We start from the raw sequence: 16351 nt of genomic DNA, 5'->3' as shown, positions 1-16351 counted from the left end.
CCATCATATTGTTAAAAAGTTGCGAAAGCCTTTTTGGTTTGAGCTTAAAAAAATAAACAGCTTAAATTTAACATTCTAGTCTGTTCTTTAATGAACTATTTCTTTTTTAAAATAAAAAGTTAAGCAGATTTAAACTTAACCAGAAGAATATTGTTCCAAACTAAAGGATCCATATAACATAACTATAAAATGATATACAAACCATGTAATAAAAAGAATGAAATTTTTTTGTTGTTTTCTAAAGTCAATCATTTTCAACAACATCCATAGATATGCTGGATGTAAATAGGATCCAACTGGAGAAAGCACCAAGATTTTACTCATTCTTTTACAATAAAACATTTTACAATGTTTTAGGTTCAATCTAAAAATGTAGAATATTAGGATATTTATAAATAAATTTAATCTTGGGGGATCCCTGGGTGGCTCAGCGGTTTAACGCCTGCCTTTGGCCCAAGGCGCGGTCCTGGAGTCCCGGGATCGGGTCCCATGTCGGGCTCCTGGCATGGAGCCTGCTTCTCCCTCCTCCTGTGTCTCTCTCTCTCTCTATGTCTGTCATAAATAAATAAATAAATCTTAAAAAAAAATAAATTTAATCTTGTCAATCAATAAATGAACACTTTGAGTACTTCCTAAATGGTACTAATATTGTGAGTTATGATATATCCTATCAAATATATTATCCCAGGTATATTTTACTAAGATTTTTAAATCATTGCTTAAAGATACAGATGAACATTTTGAAAATTTTAATATTAAAGGAAAAAATGAATGTCCTGAAAATAGAGAAAAAGGCATCACAGAAAAAAATTATAGGCAAAAGCAAATTTAACACTAGAACTTGCTTAAAATCTGAATCTTTGAGTTTTGAAAAGGGAGAAAAAATTTGAATAATTTTCATAGACATGATAAAATAGGTAAAAGTAAGATCTCCTTGACTTCCATTTCTAGCAATTAACCAAAAGTAAAAGAAAATTTCATTATGAAACTGTTCTCTTTTCCTCAATGAATGTCTGCCGTTCAGCAGATTCAATTAGAAGAGGAAGAAGAGGTAAATGAAGACCTGTGTTAGAGGTCCTGAAGGGCATTCAAAGACTATACAGGAGGATGGTGCCTTACAATTTATAAATTTGCCACAAAGCTTATATCTGATTTCCAGGCCTCTCGGACTGGGAATAGGATTTCTCAGGTAGTGTATTCATTTCAAGAGATGACTCAAAAAATTAGCCTGTGGAGTTTGTTAAATTGGACTTTTTTCTATCTGAATCAGATTTCCCAGTTTTTTGTTCTTACAGATTGTTAATCTATACTTTTTGTTTTTTAAATAGTTTTTTTCGGGATCCCTGGGTGGCGCAGCAGTTTGGCGCCTGCCTTTGGCCCGGGGCGCGATCCTGGAGACCCGGGATCGAATCCCACATCGGGCTCCCTGCATGGAGCCTGCTTTTCCCTCTGCCTATGTCTCTGCCTCTCTCTCTCTCTCTGTGTGACTATCATGAATAAATAAATTAAAAAAATCTTTTAAAAAAAATAGTTTTTTTCCTCCTTAGTACATATATAACATATTCATTAAATAATTTTTTAAAAACCATGTAGACATATAAGGCAAGTAAAAATCACCATCTAGAGAAGCCTTATTCCTCCTGGTTCTGGGAACAAATAACACCCAGTGGCTTAGGGGTTCCATTGTAAGTTAACTTCTCTCCTGTGCTTCTAGAGAGACACCCATACACGGAGACATAGTCACAACATTTTCTGTACTTGGTGGGTTGGATGAGGAACCTGGATGAGAAAGGCTGATCTAGAGATCACGACTGTTACTTAAATGATGTATGTTATTCTAGATCTTTCATATTTTCTCTCCCTGGCCTTCTGCCCCATATGTATACACACATCTTTGTTTTCATTTCTAAAAGTGCAGTCAGACTGAACATCCTGATCAACTTCGTCTCTTTTTTCCTTTGTTTTCCTGTACTTGTTTGTATTTTGCTTATAGTCACAGAGAAGAACATCCCCAACAGAACTTGTCTTTTTACTTTGCTACTTGCTTAGACACAGTGCCATCCATCTGCCTTCTCAGACCTTGCCCGCACCACCTGTGACTTCTGAGCTCCTTACCACCACTACCACCACCACCACTACCTCCTCTGAGTCTTTGCTCCATCTGTTTTTCTGGCTGTTTTCTCCTACCTTTGGCCTTCCTGATGGTTGGCTTATTTTCTCTGACTCATGAGCATCAGTCTGGGCCTGACTACCCTTCTCCCTGCGGACATCAGAGTGTTTAGTGAGAAGTAAGTACCAAGCAGAAGAGAACACATTTCATTACTTTTAGATGCTTCCTGAACAACTCAGCCCTGGATCCCTGCAGTGCCCCATCTCTAGCTTTCCTCAACTTGTCTTTGATTTCACCCAGTCTACATTACTTGTGGTTCCTCAGACACTCCTTTAACTCTGTTATGTCTGTGCTCTTATTCACTGTGTTCCTCTCTTCAGAATGCTGTTCTTCCTCTTACTTCCAGTCTCCGTCCCTTAGCCCCTTAACTTTAAAAATCATCTGTCTTGGGCAGCCCTGGTGGCTGGCTCAATGGTTTAGGACTGCCTTCAGCCCAGGGCCTGATCCTGGAGACCTGGGATCAAGTCCCATGTCGGGTTCCCTGCATGGAGCCTGCTTCTCCCTCTGCCTGTCTCTTCCTCTCTCTCTCTCTCTCTGTCTCTCATGAATAAATAAATTTTAAAAATCTTAAAAAAAAAAATCATCTGCCTTTCAAAGCCCTCATCAGAGGATGCTGCCTCTGTTTTTTTCTTTTTTGGCAGTCTGGCTGAAAGTGGTTCCTTCTTTCCTTCTATTCTTTCATCAGTTCAGCAAATACTGTTCTTGCCAGGCATTTTGACAAAATGCTAGTGTGTAAAACTCTTACTATGTTTAAGAGTATTATGTATTATTCTTATTATGCTCATATATTATTTTTATTATATTGTTTGTATAATTATATCCATCTTATTTTCCTTACTTCCCTTGAAGACATAAATTACATATGGACCTACCTTGTAGCCAACATTTTTACACATAGAAGGTGTTTAATACATATTTATTGAATGAATGAAACTTTCTGATTATATCAGCATTGTGTACGCCAGCATAACTTTGGGTTTTTTAATAAAATTACCTTTTGCATAGACAGAAAAGTATTACCTATACTTAAAGGCAAGGGAGAAAATCTTTTAATGGATTTCGTAGGTAGGTACTTAATTTAAACACTCATCCATATCATGCTAAGGTTATTTTAAGTAGCTGTCCCTGAGTTTGTAAAGATGGTTTATAAGGGGAGCTGTCCATGGATCATAGATTGTCTGGCTGCCATTCTCAGTTGTGCTCTAGTGATGGAAGTCTGTCACATTTATGTGCTTGGTGTGGGTGGTTTTTCTGACCATCAAAACGAGGTGAGGGGAGCCCTTGAAACCTCCACCTGAAGGCAGATTACAGACATTTGGTGCTTATTGGCCTCAACTTCCTTTGAACAAGCTGAAAGGACTTTAACTGCTAAAAGACCACATAATTTCCTCTCTTTTCTTCATTAATTTTGTATTTCTTCTATTAGATGAAATGTATCTTAGCCTACCATACCCAGTATCCTAGATAAGGCAAGGAAACCATTGTTTAAAACAGTTGTTCTCAAAGTATGGTTTGGGGACCTTGGGGTCCCCAAGTTTTTTCTGGGTTCCCACAAAGTCAAAACAGAATAAGACGATGTTATTTGCCTTTTTCACTTTCATTCTCTCACAAGTGTGTAGTTGAATCTTTTGGAAGATACATGGCAAGTGATATCACAATAGATTAAATACAGAGGCAGGTATGGAAATCTGTCTTCAATTAGAGCAGACATCAAAGAGATTTGCAAAATGTAAAACAAATTTTTTGATTTGAAAAATAAAGTAACCTTTTATAAAAGTGTTAAAATATAATGGCCTTGTTATCCAACAAATTAACTAAAATTTGTCAAATGAAAACAAAATTTGTCAGTTTAAATCTCTAATGTGGTTAATATCAGTGGATATTAGAAGCTCTTTAGAATCCAGTTTTTTTTAAAACAGAAGTTTGAGAATCACTGGTTTAAAAGATGTAAAATATTTAAAAGGGGACAGACTTTATTTTTTAAGGATTTTATTTATTTATTCATGAGAGACACAGAGGGAGAGAGGCAGAGACACAGGCAGAGGGAGAAGCAGACTCCATGTAGGGAGCGTGATGCGGAACTCGATCCCGGGACTCCACGATCATGCCCTGGGCTAAAGGCAGGCACTAATTACTGAGCCACCCAGGGATCCCCAAGGGGACAGACTTTTAACAGATTACAAGATAAAGTCCATTTGATGTAGTCAAGGTGTCTTCAGACTGGAATATAATAATTGATCACACTGGGGGGGCACCTGGATGGCTTAGTCTGTTAAGCATATGCCTTTGGCCCAGGGTCCTGGGATCAAGCCCCAGTGGGGCTCACTGCCCAGCAGGGAGTCTGCTTCTGTCTCTCCTTCTCCCTCTGTACCTGCTTGTACTCATACTCTCTCTCTCATTCTCTCCCTCGCTCAAATAAATAAAATCTTAAAAAAAAATTATTGGTCATTTTGGTTTCTAGTTATTGGGCAGTTAGGTTGAATCCAGTTTTTTAGTCTTTTTTTTTTTTTTTTAAGTTGGTTTATTTATTTTGAGAGAGAGACCAAGAGAGTGAGAGTAGTGCAGGAGGGGCAAAGGGAGAAGAAAAGAGACTCTCCAGCAGAGTCCGCATCAAGTGGCCTGATGTGGGGCTCAATCTCATGACCCTGAGATCACAACCTGAGCTGAAACCAGGAGTTTGAGGCTTAACAGACTATACCACCCAGGCATACCCTAGTTTTTTAGTTTTATTTTTTTTTAAGATTTTATTTATTTATTCATAGAGACACAGCTAGAGAGAGAGAGAGGCAGAGACACAGGCAGAGGGAGAAGCAGGCACCACACAGAGAGCCCGATGCGGGACTCGATCCCGGGTCTCCAGGATCACGCCCTGGGCTGCAGGCGGCGCTAAACCGCTGTGCCACCGGGCTGCCCATAGTTTTTTAGTTTTAAAAGTAATATTGCAGGGGCACCTGGGTGGCTTCGTTGGTTATAACACGTCCAACTCTTTTTTTTTTTTTTTTTTTTTTTTTAACACCTCCAACTCTTAATTTCGACCCAGGTCATGAGCTCTGAGTCATGAGATCGAGACCTGTGTCAGACTCTGTCCTTAGCATGGGGTCTGCTTGGGATTCTCTCTCTGCCTCTCCCTCTGCCTCTCTTTCTCAATCTCTTTCTAAAGAATAAATAAAATCTTTTAAAAAAGTAATATTGCAGTGATATTCTTGTATACTGCTGTTTTCCAAACATCCTTAGTTGTTCTGCAGCCAGTTCCTAGGAAGAGAGCAGAACTGCTGGGTCACGAGGCATGCAGAAGGAGCCGGCATGACTGGTTACATAAATTCAGAGGCCATACGTGCTCCTCTGCTTGCTGTTGTTAATCAGTGTCCCAGTTAGCAGGAAGTCCAGGATCTTCCTCTGTAGACAGCCTCCTCCTGCGCGTCTGAACCCCAGGAGCTTACTCAGTCCCACGGTGGCCCCGTCCTCTCCCAAATGCTGGAGAGAGAGCTGCGCTATAATAATACACTGGCTGTCTTCCTTATCCTGTCACTTTCTGTGAGTGTTTGAGACCAGACCTGTATTTGTTGAGAGTTGCTTGTCTGTTGCTGCTAGGATGCAGTTCCTTAGTTCATCTTCTTATACTCAGTGATTCAGTGCCAGGGAGGTTGAGGACACTTCTCACATCAGTCCCGTGCTGGGTCAGAGTCTGTTCTCCCTAATAAACCCGTCAGCCCTTATGTGGCCCTACATCACCAGTTTCAGTTAGTCCATTTTCAATGTCATTCTGTTTCAGGAGTGTATCTGCCTTTTCTTGCCAGTGGAACTTGGTTTGGGCTATGAGTTTCATCTATAACAGAACTCCTTAACTTTGAATCTGAGGAATCAAAGATTTGGGGTAACATTTCTTCTCTTCCAGAAGGACTTAGGGTCCTGGCAAATCAGTCTCCCCAATTCTAGCAATGAATTCTGCTCACCAAGAGGCCGGGGGATTGTTTTTCTAAACCATCTAACTATGCTTCCTCCATGGGCTTCTTTCCCCTGAGTTCTGAGGACAGTGGTGCTTACCCATTGCCTAACTTGGTCAACAAAAAGACCAAGGTGACTTAAGGTCTCAACCTTTAAACATAAGAAAAATTGTCATAATTTTTAAGTGTTTTTTTCAAAGAGCAGCTTATTTGAGCTCTTTTGTTACAGATGCCCATCAAATACTTGTAAACATTTAGGATATGTATTGCTCATTGTGCTCCAGAGAGGTTGTGCCGGTTTACACTCCCATCAGCAAAAAAAATACATTACTAGGAAAAGACATTTACAGGCCAAACTTCACTCTTAAAAGTCACTAATCATTAGAATTGTTTTAATATTAAGGGAAACTCAAACTTTTCTCCCACTATTTCTTATTTGCTAAATGATCATTTTATTTGGCCACAAAATTGTGATCTGTAGCATCTTGAATAATGGCCTTCTCTAATACAGTAGGTATATGAGGGAAGAACAAATAAGAGAATGCAGAGCTGAAATCATTGACAATGGCCTGAGGCTAATATGGCAACATCATTGTGTTTTTAAGTTCACTTTTGGTGAGGGCAGGAGAGGGTATTATTCACTAAAGGTCTCCTAAGTGCAGGGTGTTTTATGTAACAACACCTAATTTGATCCTCATAACAGACCTGTGTTGTTACATTTTAGATGATGTTACTTTATTTTATAAAGAATAAGATTCAGAGAGGTAGTAAATTTCCTAAAGTCACACAGATTTAAATAAAAGTTGATGTTTCCCTTAGAAAGCCCTATTTAGGACTAGATACACAATTCCCCAGAGGCAAGATTTTGAGATTTAGCCTCTTTCTCACCTTCTCCAAAGTCAAAGCAATCTACGGAAGACTCTCACTGCTTCAGTACAGGCTTTGCACAGGATTTGTGAGGAATTAGGGCCAACTGCAGAGTTAGAGGGCATGGTCCCAAAGGCTTCCCTTAATTCTGTCACCAACTGCAAGTTGGAAGGCATTCCCTCAAACCCCTCACAGGCTTGATAATTCACTGGGAGGACCCAGAGAACTCACCAAACACCGTTAATACCCGTAGTCATGACTTCTTACAGGGAAAGGTACAATAAAAATCAGCCAAGGGAAGAAGCACGTAAGGCAGGGGCCAGAAGTATAAAATGTGGAGCTTCCCTTATTGTCTCTGTTTAAAATGGCCCCACATGGGATCCCTGGGTGGCTCAGCGGTTAAGCGCCTGCGTTTGGCCCAGGGTGTGGTCCTGGAGTCCCCGGATCGAGTCCCACGTCGGGCTCCCTGCGTGGAGCCTGTTTCTCCCTCAGCCTGTGTCTCTGCCTCTCTCTTTCTCTCTGTGTCTCTCATGAATAAATAAATAAAAATTTTAAAAAAATAAATAGGCCCCACACATGGTGATGAAGTGCTGTCTGGGGTTCCTAAGCTCAGGAAGGCTGTGATGTATCTTATGGAGAAGACAAATAGGTTATAGTGCTGTTGGTTGTGAGTTCAATGTTAATGAATCACAATATTTATGAAATCAGATGTCTTTAAACAGAAACACAAATAAAGCAAGGTTATATATTGATGGACCAATGAGAATGTTGTGACCAGAGACTTGCAGGAACGTAATCTTGTGTTGTCCCTTAGGAACCACAGTTCAGTATTCACTAATTCAGTGTTCAAGGTGACTGTATAGAGTATAACTACGATAAATAATGAGGGTGAACTCTATTTGCTGCATTACTTCATCACTCATTTATTCATGTAATCATTTATTCATTAAAAAAAGTATTTGAACACTCCTACTGAGTGCCAAGCAATTTCTACATGATTTAGAATTTCCTTTTTGTGTTCTTCTGCCTATCATTAGTAGTCTTGCTTTAGCCCTCTGACTCTAAATATTTGTGTGGTTTATAAGTGAAGTGTTAGCATTTTAAAGGTTGAAGGGAAGGTTTTGAGTCTATTATCATTTTTACTTAGCCTTACACATGCTAGATTCAGCCTTCTTAAGAAACTTACCAGAAATTTTCTTGCCTCCTTGGAGACGAAGATTTTTTAGACCAGATTCCTTAATGAGTTTGTGTTGGGTGCCAGCAGAACCAGGCGATGTCTCTGGCCACATATTCCCACACCAAGACGCCATGTCTGACAATTTAGCTACATGGTCTTGTATGCAGGGCCTTTGACCAGCAAAATTATTACTTAGCTGCACTTTACTGATGAGATGCCAGACCACACTGGTGCCTCTGCTTTTTCGAATTCCCCCGTCTCCCTCATATGTTTGTATATCTGTCTCTTTCCATCCCCTCTTTCCACTATCTCCTAAGTCCTCATTCAAGCAGAGTGAGGGGGAAATGGATGTGAAGAGCAGATGTTCCCCTCGGGTTTTTTGTGGTTCCCTGGATGCACGGTCTTCCAGTGGAATGCTTCTCATTTCTTGGTTTTGATTGTCCATGATGTATGAAGAAGTACCTTGCTGCTCTTCTCTCCTGATGTTAATAAAACCAGTTACACTGGAATCCTCCTAATTCCATTAGGAGGATGATGGGGGAGGTACATTTCTGATGGTTAAAAGTTTTATCTGGTCCATATTACTGAAAAAGAAAAATACCAGTGATTTCAGGAATCTTTTAGTGAAAAAGTCATAGAATTATGCCCAAAGATACAAAGACTTTATTGACTATAAGTGACTGTGAGAAACAGGTGCCTGCTATAAAAAATTAACTCTGGTGTTTTTAATGTGATAACCAGTTGAGTAAATATAGTAACTTTCTTTGAACATCTTTGTGAAACTGTACTCCAAGAAAGTAAGGACCAATACTAAAAAAATCTCTGAATGACCTTTAGAGTCTAACACAATGCCTAGGACACATAGACTTCAACAAATATATGTTAAATATGTGATTAAATATATATTAACATAATTTAATGTATATGAAATATATGATTAAAGTAGAAATATTCAATAATGTTAATTCGGTGTTTATTCTTCCAGATACAGATGAATATAGACCTCCTGTTTGGAAATCTTACTGTAAGTATACAAATAATTTTAAATTGGGTGGGTTATAGTGCTTTATGAGTGATATGGAAATAAGATCATTAGATATGAATATTCATTTCATTTTATTCCCATTATTGAAAAATTAATTTACAGCAAGATTTGAGAATAGCATAGAAGAAGTAATTAATGGGAAAACAGGAGTGTTTCCATAATGTCTGTCTATGGTTTGCGTGTCTGGAATGCATCTCATCCCTCTGCGTTAACATGGAATTCCATATTGAACTTGAGGCCACTTGTTGACGTTGACTGATGAAAACTAACGCGAGGAGAAGCTCGCTAAGAATTCAAGCAATGTAATTATTCTTAGATCCTAATTCTTTGTATGAAAAAGGTCTATGTAAATGATAAGTCAGGAGGCTATCTTGATAGAATAAGTGGGTGAAAAGAGGCAAAAGAAAAGTGTTTTTTTGTGCATGTTTAGTTTTTTAGGAATTGCTTCCCAAATATAAAAGAGAGGCATCTGAATTCTCTATTGCTCTTTAAACTTTGCATTAGCATAAAAATCTTTTCAAAAGAGTCTAGGTTCCTAGTCCTTTATTTTCCCTACCTTGTTTCCTAGAGAATATTATTTCTTCAAGTAAAAGATATTTCAGATTTTTAAAAAGGGGAAGTAAGATTAATATAATCAAAGTAGCTTTAAAAAGAAATCCATGAATGCACTCTTGTAGACACCAGTACCGTAAGTTTTTGTTTATCTGTGGAGTTGAATAAACAACCTAAGAAACTTTACTTTAAATATACATTATTAACATCTTTGTAAATGTTGAGTTATCCTGAATTTTGTTATTTATAAGTTGCTGGCTCGATTCTTGGTTTTATGTTCCCAGAACAACAGGTAGTTTTATTTTAATAGGTTGCTACTTTGAGCTAATTATAGTAAGCAAAATACGAACAGTCTCTGAAAGTATTGCCATAGAGGCTGCTGGTACCTTTTTATTTCTGGGGAGTATAGTTCAAAGAATGTATAAAAATGACTAATGTTCTTTACTTCTTAAAGATTTTGTCTCATAATCCCATTGGCTAGAAGCCTATTTAAAGTTCTTGTCTGTATTTTCTGGTTTTTGATTCATCTTTGTTCCCTTTGCTCTGACTTGTACCTTGCACATTTTTTTTGTGTTTGAGCATCTAGGAAGCCTCATACTGTTACTGAGTCATGGTGGTGGCTTTTTCCCCTTGAAGAATATTGGGGACTAAATATATAGGCAATTTGTATTTTCTATATCTTTGAATGTCTTATAGTAGCTATCATGTTTTTAAAATGGCTTCTTTTTTTGGGTGCTAGTTCTGCTTCTGAGTTTTATAGTTTCTTTTAGTAACCTCAGTGCTTGAGCTCCACATTATTCTAAAGCTCAACATATTCTGAGCTCAACATAATTCTAAAAACTTACATATATGAACCAGTAGGAAAATAGAACTAGCAAGATGTTGAAGTTGAGGACTCTTTTTAAATATAGTTTTATTGCCTTTGTAAAAAAAAAGATTTTATTTATCTATTTAGAGCGAGCAGGGGGCAGGGCAGAGGAAGAGAGAAAATCTTCAGGCGGACTCCCTGCTGAGTGAAGACCCTGATGTGGAGCTCCATCTCACAGCCCTGAGATCATGAACTGAGTCAAAATCAAAAGTTCAGTGCTTAACCGGCTGAACCACCTGGGCACTCCAAGTTTTGTAGCTTTTTGATACAAATTACTTGACTTAAACCAGGGGCCTAACCAGTAATAAATGAGGCAAGTGAGCCAAGTGGCAATCAAGGGAAAGCAGAGCAGGGATGCTCTGTTTGCAGGGCATAACGCATAATTAGCTCCCCTTTACAGAGTGCTTTGATGTTGTCAGATCTTCTGATTTTTCAGAAGCGGAATTCTCTTTTGCCTTTGTTGATGTCAAATCACTTTTTAAATGTTTGAAAACACACTTAAGTTTAGAAAACAGCAAACCAAACACATGAGCTGACTTTGACCTCAAGATACCTACTTGTGATCTCTGAACTTATTAACAATGTTTTGTTACTATCTCCGGCTACCAAGAAATCCCTGGGTGGCGCAGCGGTTTGGCGCCTGCCTTTGGCCCAGGCGTGATCCTGGAGACCCAGGATCGAATCCCACATCAGGCTCCCGGTGCATGGAGCCTGCTTCTCCCTCTGCCTATGTCTCTGCCTCTCTCTCTCTCTCTCTCTCTGTGACTATCATAAATAAATAAAAGTTAAAAAAAAAAATTAAAAAAAAAAAAGAAATTCATTAATAAGTAAATAAGCATTGACACTTAAAAGGTGATTGAAAAATTTAAGTACTTTGATCATATATCTTTTCATCTTGAATTTAGCAATTAATTTTTGGTAAATCATTTAATGATTGTGCAATTTAAATTTCAGCTGAGGTCCAGTTTAAATACCAAGAATTTTAAATTAAGAGCCTGAATTAGTCTTTATTGCAGTGGTCTTTTTAATGATCTTTTTGATAAGTATTCCTTGAATTCATATGTTACATTCAGTTATACAATATCTGAAGGCCCCCCTTTATATATTATTTGTTAAATATAAGTCTTAAAGGTAGCAAACAAGGAAGCATTTGTGTAAAAATTATTCCTCTCCATGAAGCACAACTGTACCCTTTGAAATGTTGATTACAACAAAGGGTAAAATTTTCATGTGATGATATCGTCACTCCTTTTTTCAAAATCACTTATCTTACTGTTTGCTTAGTGAATAGGTAAATCCATTACTAGTGATAACCATATACTTAAGTATTTGTGCTTTGAATCAAAATCAATGTTTTATATTCTCTAGTATCTTTTAATGTTCTTCTTGACTACCATTCAGTTCTCATAATTGAGTTTCCATAGGTGACGATACTTTCCCAAGCATTTTCTTCACAAAGGAAAACAACTGATCTTTGAAGATTACTGATCAAAGCAGAATTGTGAACTGAATTTTCACATGGAATAGGTAGCAATATGGAGGAGTGGATCTGAAGAATCCTCCCTTTGTGCAAATCATGTGTTGGCTTCTCTTAGGAGGATAGAGACTTATCTGGGTGTATGTGGGTGCTACACGTGTTTAATCACTCTCAGAGCTGGAGTGCTCTTTCTCTGTGCTCTTTCTTCCCTTCTCTGAGGTCTCAGAACTACTCCCTCTATATCATCTCTTTAATCTGTAACAACATATTCACAGGAATATTTTTGAAAAACTGACTTTCACAATAAAAAATGGGTATCTAAAACTATTTATAATTTATGGCATCTCTCTTAGGCATTTTTGCAACCAGAAGGAAAAGGCAAAGGAATTAATTTCTATCAATAGAATTTCAAACATTGGTAAATGAGGGAGTGACCTTTATTTTTTGATTTTTAAGTAGGAAAGCTGTGTCTTCTTGGTATCTTTTAAATTATAACATTCCCCTGGTGTTATATTTTGATGATGAATTCAGGATGCATCCTAGTAACCAAATATTAATATTAATGTAAGAAATTATATGTATTAATATCAGTCATCTATATATAATAATAGCTGATCTTTATTGAGTGTTTTCTAGGTGTTAGCAACTATTTTATGTCACCTACATATAATAACATTCATCTTTTTCAGTAATCTGTGAAGTAAAAACTATTATTATCTCCACTTTACAAATGAGGGAAACTGAGGCACAGTATGTGGGGTTAGTGGCAGAGCCCCAGTGTTCAAATCCCAGGTGACCTGTTTCAAGAGTTCAGATTCCTAACTGCCATGGTACATCTTCCCTTTGCAAAGCAATACAGAACAGAACATAAACAGTAACATATGTCTGCATATGTGCTCAGTGTGCATTTTGTGTATATTCATGCATATAGTCTAATTATATGTGTGTGTATGTATAGTCTAATTGAGTGTATTTACATGTCCCTATGATATATATGAATGAATATGATCAGAGGTGGAGTCTCTATAATGATGTCTAGTTGAAATTTAAGTCCTTCGTTATCTGACAGTGGCTGAAGTCTGGTTAGTTTGATGTTGACAAAATGTCTAAATATTTAAACATATTATTAACTTACATTCAGGTATATGTGATTATATATGTAGAAATAGAAGAAAAGTTCCCTCCAAGAGATAAACTTAGATATACATAAGGAGAACCTCTCTAATGACTACCAAGTTCTGTTCAGTCTTTTTTCATTACAGATCAGAAGGGCTGAAGTGGAGCTAGAATGTCATAGTATTGGTGTCATTTTCATGGGTTCATTTTCAGATACCCTAAAAATTACCCTTTCCTTGGCAAGAGGAATACCCGAATTCTTCCTTGTGCTGCATTTGCTCTAGTTGAAGAAGTGGAGGGTTACTTTGGCTCAGAAATTTTGTTTTTAGGGGAGATTATCTTTGAAGATAGATGTTTGCAATATAAATGGGGAGAAAAGCAGCACATCTGTTACTTCTAACATAAATCCTAATTTTAGTTTCAAGTTTGACATGTAATAATGTGCTTTCAGAATGTATAACCATTATTGGCTTATATGAGAGACATGCTTTATGCAATACATCCACCAGGAATTGGGGAAAATAAAAGACCAGATTATGGAGAACATAGCCAGATACCCAGTACTGATTTGTTACAAGGCAAAAAGGCATTTGTATGGATTTTGATTTTTCTATTTATGCTTGCTTTTGGGCTTTTACTAAATTTAGTTTACTTTCTTTGCATCGCTCTTAACAAATTTTAATTTAATAACAAATAGGACTATACCACATTTTTCTTGTGAATATAAAAAAGCAGCCAGTTTGTGATTCCTAATATATTCCAACTTTCTGCAAAAGGGTAATTTAGGATTATTTGTGATAGCAGAATATTAGAAAAAATCTAAATGATTGTCCATAGGAGACTAATTGAATAAACTATAACACTTAATAAGGAAGATTTCTATGAACTGATATGGAATGATTTACTGTCTTCACAGTGTATCAGTTGCAACAGGAAGCCCCTCATCCTCGAAGAATCACCTGTACTAATGAGGTGGGTGTGATGAAACTGTTACAACAAAATGTCTCTCAGTCATCTGTTTCCTGAACTTTGACCTTCCTCAGTAGCATGGTTATTTTTGGGGTTAACAAGGTATGTTAGTTAGCATCGTGAAATTGTACTTGAATGCATTTTTCTTAACGTTTTCCTCAATTGAAATAACTGCCATTTGGTTTTTAAAGATTTTATTTATTCATGAGAGACACAGAAAGAGAGAGAGAGAGAGAGGCAGAGACACAGGCAAAGGGAGAAGCAGGCTCCATGCAGGAAGCCCGATGCAGGACTCGATCCCGGGACTCCAGAATGCCCTGAGCCAAAGGCAGATGCTTAGCCACTGAGCCACCCAGGGATCCCCTAACTGCCACTTTTACTGGACTATTTAGAATATAGTATAGAATGTGATAGTATAGTTTTAAGTGATATTAGTATTCTCAGTTAAGTCATATTTTCTTCTTCCAATTTTTATTTTTTGTTCTTTTTGAAAACAAAATTTGAAGGCAGTACTGAAATAACTTTTCCATTAAGAAAATATTTAAATTTTGGTTTTAAAAATGAGCAGAAAACCTGAACAGTTCACCAAAAAAGATATGACTTACCAAAATATATGAAATGATGTTCAGATTCATGAGCAATGAGGGGAAATACAAATTAAAATACACCAAGAAACCATTGTCACCTTTTCAAATTGGCAAAAATTCCAAAGATTAGAATATGTTTAGTTGGTAAGTCTGAAAAAACAAACACTCTCATACATTGCTGATAGGAATGTGAAGTGCTACAATTTTATAAGAGTTTTGTAATACCTAATAAAACGTTGCCCGCATTTACCTTCCAGTCCAGGTTCAGTGATCTACCCTTATGGATTACCTGTACAAATAGGGAATTACATATGCCCAAAGTTTATTATTGGATTGTTTATAATAGCACAAGATTAGGAAAAAGCCTAAATATCTGTCCATAGGAGACTGAATAAACTGTGATATTAAAAAGAATAAGGAAGATTTCTATGAGTTGGTATGGAATGATTTCCAGATAGAAAAAAATACATGTACAGACATTGGAGATACTATGATTTCGGTTAGACCCACTGCAATAAAGAGAGTCGAATGAGTTTCTTTGTCTTCTAGTGCATATAAAAGTTATGTTTACCCTATACTGTAGTTTTTTAAGCATGCAGTAGCATTATGTCTGGAAACACAATGTACACAGCTTAATTTTTTTTAAAGATTTTATTTATTTATTCATGAGAAACACAAAGAGCCAGACATAGGCCGAGGGAGGAGCAGACTCCCTGTGGGGAGCCCCATGTGAGACTCGATCCTGGGACTCCGGGATCCTGCCCTGAGCCAAAGGCAGATGCTCAACCGCTGAGCCACCCGGGTGTTCCTACACACCTTCATTTAAAGATACTTTAAAATTGCTATAAATGCTGTCACTGAGCTTACAGTGAGTTCTAATCTCTTTGCTGGTGGAGGTCTATGCCTCTGTGCTAATGGCTGAGATCGATCAGAGTTGTGATTGCTGAAGGTGGGGTGGTGGTAGCAATGTCTTAAAACAAGGCAACAATGAATTTTCCCACATTGACAGACTGTTCTTTGATGAATGTTTCTTTGCAGCATGTGATGCTGCTCAATAGCATTTTATGCACAGGAGAACTTCTTTCAAGTCCAAGTCAGTACTCTCAAACCCTGCTGCCTCTTTGTCAACTAAGTTTATGTAATATTCTTTTTTTTAATATTTATTTATTTATTTATTTATTATTTATTTATTTATGATAGTCACAGATTGAGAGAGAGGCAGAGACACAGAGGAGAAGTAGGCTCCATGCACCGGGAGCCCGATGTGGGATTCGATCCCGGGTCTCCAGGATCGTGCCCTGGGCCAAAGGCAGGCGCCAAACTGCTGCGTCACCCAGGGATCCCAGTTTATGTAATATTCTAAATCCTTTGCTGTCATTTTGGGTTTTTTTTTTTTTTTTCTTTGCTGTCATTTTGATAATCTTTGCAGCATCTTTATCAGGAGTAGATTCCATCTCAAGAAACCACTTTTCTTTGTTAATTCATAAAAAGCAACCCCTCATTTGTTCAAGTTTTGTCATGAGATTGCAGCAGTTCAGTCACATGTTTGGGCTCTACTTCTAGTTCTCGTGCTATATCC

The 16351-nt window shown here is 37.5% G+C and overlaps 1 protein-coding gene across 7 annotated transcripts in view; it reads left to right on the top strand.

Moving 5' to 3' along the window:
- Positions 1–16351, top strand: part of CHN1 (chimerin 1) — a 224027-nt gene that overhangs the window by 70690 nt on the left and 136986 nt on the right. For all 7 annotated transcript variants that reach the window (XM_035697138.2, XM_035697151.2, XM_035697144.2 and 4 more), the window contains 2 exons: positions 9144–9182; positions 14133–14188. In XM_035697138.2, coding sequence (XP_035553031.1) covers positions 9144–9182; positions 14133–14188 — 95 coding nt within the window. The remainder of the gene's footprint in view (positions 1–9143; positions 9183–14132; positions 14189–16351) is intronic.

The sequence above is a fragment of the Canis lupus genome, chromosome 36 (assembly GCF_003254725.2).
Source record: "Canis lupus dingo isolate Sandy chromosome 36, ASM325472v2, whole genome shotgun sequence".
In the NCBI taxonomy this organism is placed as follows: Eukaryota; Metazoa; Chordata; class Mammalia; order Carnivora; family Canidae; genus Canis; species Canis lupus.
The sequence above is the reverse complement of the archived record's forward strand: the minus strand, read 5'-3'. Positions and strand labels throughout refer to the sequence as shown.